Below are 5,000 nucleotides of genomic sequence, written 5' to 3'. Positions count from 1 at the left end.
ACGTTTGGGGCACCTAACTTTACTGCTCTATAGTCCGTTATGAAATGGAATATCGAATACAGTAAATAATAATAATCGTATCAATGCCCGTTTATGTGGATATAACAGACACGGCGGCAATAACTTTCGTAAGCAAGTGTTATGGAAATATGGACGCGTTGTTGTTTGTGTGCGATTTTCAACGGTCTATTGATTCGTGCAGTGCATATTTCAATGCTGTTTGAAAGACATATTCAAGAACATTGCAGGTGGAACTGAAAATTGCAGACATATTTTTAGGTGAAAGTGAACAGTGCGTATTATCATCCATGACATAAGAATTTTTGCTCTTTCCAAGCAAGTATCAAAGTTATGAATATATATTTCTTTATCGTGAATGTAGCAAGAATTTGTGTAAAATAAATTACTAATATGTGTGTTGTGTGTGTGTGTGTGTGTGTGTGTGTGTTATTATGCCACTCAAATCAAAATGAAAAATGTGTTTATAATAATAAGTGTGTGTTTATAATAATAATTATGCAGCTAAGTGTCACTGGTCACAATTTGTGCGGCCATGTGATCTTGTGGAATTCGGATTGCAACATCCTGGGTTCCAGCCTCGCTCGACGCAGAGTTATCATCATCATCATCATCATCATCATCATCATCATCATCATCATCATCATCATCATCATCATCATCATCGTCATCATCATCATCACCATCATCACCATCATTATCATCATCATTATCATTATCATTGAAATCAGTTCCCCCGCCTTCTCCCCCCCCCCCCTCCCCCAAATAAAATCATGACTCCCCCCTCCCCTTAGTTTAGCACTACACCACACACACACACACACACACACACACACACACACACACACACACACACGCACAGCTATTCAAATTCTTTCATTTCAGTCTCCAAACCATCAATCAATGCCTGATTGCCGTGTCAATAGTAATGATGAGAATTTGTGACATCGTTTGAAAAGTGCCCTGACAACTGGCACCTTTCCGTTAGCGGGAAATCAATTTCCTATTTATTGGATGATGGAGTTTTTTTCAAGGAAAACCCTGATTCACACGAATGTCAGCCGAAATATTATGGTAGGTATTGATTGACGTGCTGATATAATGTGGTCTAGTGGTATGACATTTCCCTTCGGATCGGAAGGCCCTGAGTTCGGGTCGCGTTCTGAGCGGCGTATAGTTGAGTCCTTGGAAAAGACTCGTTACTCACATTCTCTTATAGTATTTAGGTGTAAAATGAGTACCTGGCAGTTAACAGCATTGTCTTTGTCGGAAAATAAATTGTAATTTAGCCTAACAGGCGTCATGTTTTGTCCTACATGTTGAGTGTGCTGTTGGCTAGGGACCCCTGGTAAAGCGCTTTGAGCATGTTTAATGGACATTGCTATATAAATGCGTTTTAATAAAGTAGAATTTTGTCCATTTCAACAAAGTTTCAAAAGTTCAGAATTGCCTTCGGCTACATGACCTACAAATACGTGCATATCGGTAATGACCGTACATATTTAACATACAAAATAAACATATATATATATATATATATATATATATATATATATATATATATATATATATATATATATATTGTACATGTATAGTTATAGTTTTGGGAGATAAATTTTTTTTCTTGTAAATGATCTCTCTGTTATGTATTGTTAGTTATGTATTCTGTAAACATTTGAGTGTGTTCCTCTTAGTGGAATCTTGTACTGGACTTGTAGGTGATTTCAAACTAAGTACTTTGATGGTGTGCTCTTGGAATCTACATCTATTTTTTCTTGGGTGTTTTTATTTTTAATCTAGAATATTTTGACTAATCAAATTTCTTCTTTTTACAGGCGCTGATCTGACCTAAATGTATTGCAAGCGCCGTAAAACCTTTAAAAACAAACCGGTGTTTCTTTTTTTACGAAACCCGCCGAAACCCAGTCCCAGTTTCACTCCCCAATGGTGTACACTTCCCTGAGTCTCAGGTTCACTCCCCAATGCTGCCTACTTCCTATAACTTTGTCGGGTCTCCTCGGGTTTCGGCGGGTTTCGGCGGGTTTCGTAAAAAAGAAAACAAAGAATATACGTACCTCATTATTGTTTGTGTTAACCAATACTTGAGAGTCATCATCAGCCATTGTTGACACGATGTGGCCTTGTTTTGTTGATCCCCTTGACCAGCGGTCAGTCAGTCTTGGACATCATTGAAATAGTGTTATCAATAATATTATTATGGTATAGGGGTTGTCAACATTTATCACAGATATTATGATTTACTGGTGATTGACGACTTAAACCTGCAAGTGAAAGTTTTTTAGCTTTTAAATTTCTGAACGCAAAAATGTTCATTTTTTTTCTTCAAATGTTTTCTTTTTCTTTTGAGAAATGTTTCCAAAAAATGATAACATTTGTTAAACCCTATATCTTTACCCTGAATGAAGCTAAAGTGGTTATTTTAAAGTTTTGAACCCCGGGTAAAGACCTCCGAAAACCTCAGCATTTTGCAGATGTTGTCTTACAGAATTATAAAGAAAACAACTTGAGCTTTTATATATAACGCAATAACCACTAAACATGCTCAAAGCGCTTTACAAGGGGTCCTCCCTGACCAACAGCAACACTTAATAGTTGGACAGGACATGACGCCTGTTAGGCGATATTACAATTTTTCGGAGAAAGACAACGCTGTTAATGGTCACGTACTAATTTTACACTTGAGTACGGTGAGAGAATGTGAGTAAAGAGCCTTTTCCAAGGATTCAAGGGTAATTCAAATCTAGTTGTATTTTAAAACGCAGTTTGGCGACAATTTGATAAATCTTATCGGGAAAAAAGCGCTTTTAAAGTTTTAACTTGGACGAAGTCATGGGTTTTAGAGTTTTAACAATATTTTTTTAAAAACCAATTTTGAAACGATTGATTTTAATCGACGTGTAGGTACATATACAGGTCTGACATCCGAACCCACTTATTGGCCTGGTTTAACATTGTTGTAATGGACACTATTTTGCGTCATTTTTCGAGATTTCCATTACAACAGTGAGCCCATAAGGAATTGGGTTATCGGACCTGGAAATATAAATACGTTGTTTTTAATCGATCGATATTTGAAGGCCGAGTATTCTGGCTAACGTTTTAAAATCGTGTTGTTATTTTTCAAGTAACAATGTGAAATTGAATGTAAGCTTCAATTTAACATACGAAAACATATAAAATGAACGTTTCGGGTTTCCCTTTATCAACAAAACAGGATGAATGAAACAAAAACATTGATCATCCAACGCCACTATCACATTATCTCATTCGTCTGCAGTGTTTTAATCATCCTGTTTTGTTGATAAAGGGGAAACCCGAAACGTCCATTTTATCTGTTTTCGTATATTTAATTGAAGTTAACATTCAATTTCACATTGTTATTTATTTCTTCGAGCTTCGAGCAGCAATATTTACATTATTTTTCAAGGTACGGCAGAAATGATATCTATGATTAAATCAGTTAACTTTTGTTTTGTGGGGCTATGTAGTCTCGTGGTATGACACACACTTTCGGATCGGAAATTCCTGGGTTTTTGCCTCGCTCGGCGAATAGTTAAGTCCTTGGAAAAGGCTCTTTACTCATATTCTCTCACCGAACTCAGGTGAAAAGTGAGCACCTGATCGACAACAGCGTTGTCTATGTCGGGAAAAAAAATGTGTAATATCGCCTGACAGGCGTCATGTCTCGTTCTACTTGTTACGTGTTGCTGTTGGTCTGAACACCCTTGTAAAGCGTTTTGAGCACGTTCAGTGGATATTGCGCTATATTAAAGCTCAAGTTGTTGGGTTTTGTTATTCTGTTAGACAAGGCCTGCAAAATGCTGAGGTTTTCGGAGATCGTTACCCGGAGTTAACTCACTCAACCCTAACATCAACTATATCCGTTGTTTACCCTGGCTAATTTTACCCCATGCCTATTTATTACATTTTTCGGAGACAAATTATAGGCGTAGTATCAAAGCTAATGTTTTCAGTTTTGCATGTTAATAACTATGTACATGCTCATTTTTAATACATTTTGTTTCCAATTTTGAAAAGTAGCAAAAATCTCTAGGATTGAGTGAGTTAAAATCTTTAAGATAGTTATTCAGCTTCATTCAGAGGATAGATATTACCAAGCTTATCATTTTTTGGAAACATTTCTCAAAAAAAAAAAAGAACATTTGAAGGAAAAAAATTAAAATTTTGAGTTCACAATAGTCAGCTGCCGGCCGTCAAACCTGACATTTTTTTAATGAGATTTTATATAGAGCAATATCCACAAAAAGTGCTCAAAGCGCTTTACAAGGCGTCCCTGGCCAACAGCAACACTTATCACGTAGGACGGGACATGACGCCTGTTAGGCGATATTACATTTTTTTTTCGGACAGAGACAACGCTGTTAAAGGCCAGGTACTCATTTTACACCTGAGTAGAGTGAGAGAATGTGAGTAAAGAGCCTTTTCCAAGGACTCAACTATGCGCCGAACGAGGTCAGAACCCAGGACCTTCCGATCCGACAGCTAGAATGCTTATCCGGGATAAGCACCTGATCATTGGACTGTATAGTTCTATAGGGTATTGATAGCGATAATACCATGACTATACAAATCTTGAGGATATCATATACGTCACTCTTAAAACTTTTAAAAGACAATAAAACTAAAACACAGCAATTATCTTATCTTTTGCTTGCTCTGTCAACAGTCTGTGGTCTCCTAATACTCAATCGCGATTTTTTACGATCCAGGAGGCTTTATATTTACCCAAAGGGTTTTATTTTACAACCCTGGATTGAGTAATTACCATTACCCCCCCCCCCCCCCCCCCTGCTTTCTCCCGAAATAGTAACGCGTAATGATATCATTTTTACAATAATAATGTGTAACGTCAGATTATCAAACGTTAAATTTCACGAAATGTAGAAAAAGGAGTATCATTTAAATATTTTTGAAAATGTCTTTTACTCAGAGATGACGAA

The 5,000-nt window shown here is 36.8% G+C and overlaps 1 protein-coding gene across 4 annotated transcripts in view; it reads right to left on the bottom strand.

The window, feature by feature from the left end:
• LOC144963272 (uncharacterized) overlaps window positions 1–5,000 on the bottom strand; it is a 45,280-nt gene that overhangs the window by 30,537 nt on the left and 9,743 nt on the right. For 2 of the 4 annotated variants that reach the window (XM_078897144.1, XM_078897147.1), the window contains exon 2: window positions 2,094–2,196. In XM_078897144.1, coding sequence (XP_078753270.1) covers window positions 2,094–2,196 — 103 coding nt within the window. Of the gene's footprint in view, window positions 1–2,093; window positions 2,301–5,000 lie in introns of all 4 variants that reach the window. The other 2 variants (XM_078897146.1, XM_078897148.1) reach the window with 1 other exon arrangement.

The sequence above is a fragment of the Berghia stephanieae genome, chromosome 1 (genome assembly GCF_034508935.2).
Source record: "Berghia stephanieae isolate SIO BIC M18660-M18661 chromosome 1, UCSD_Bste_1.3, whole genome shotgun sequence".
In the NCBI taxonomy this organism is placed as follows: domain Eukaryota; kingdom Metazoa; phylum Mollusca; class Gastropoda; order Nudibranchia; family Aeolidiidae; genus Berghia; species Berghia stephanieae.
Note: the sequence above shows the minus strand (reverse complement) of the source record. Positions and strands in the feature narration are given on the sequence as shown.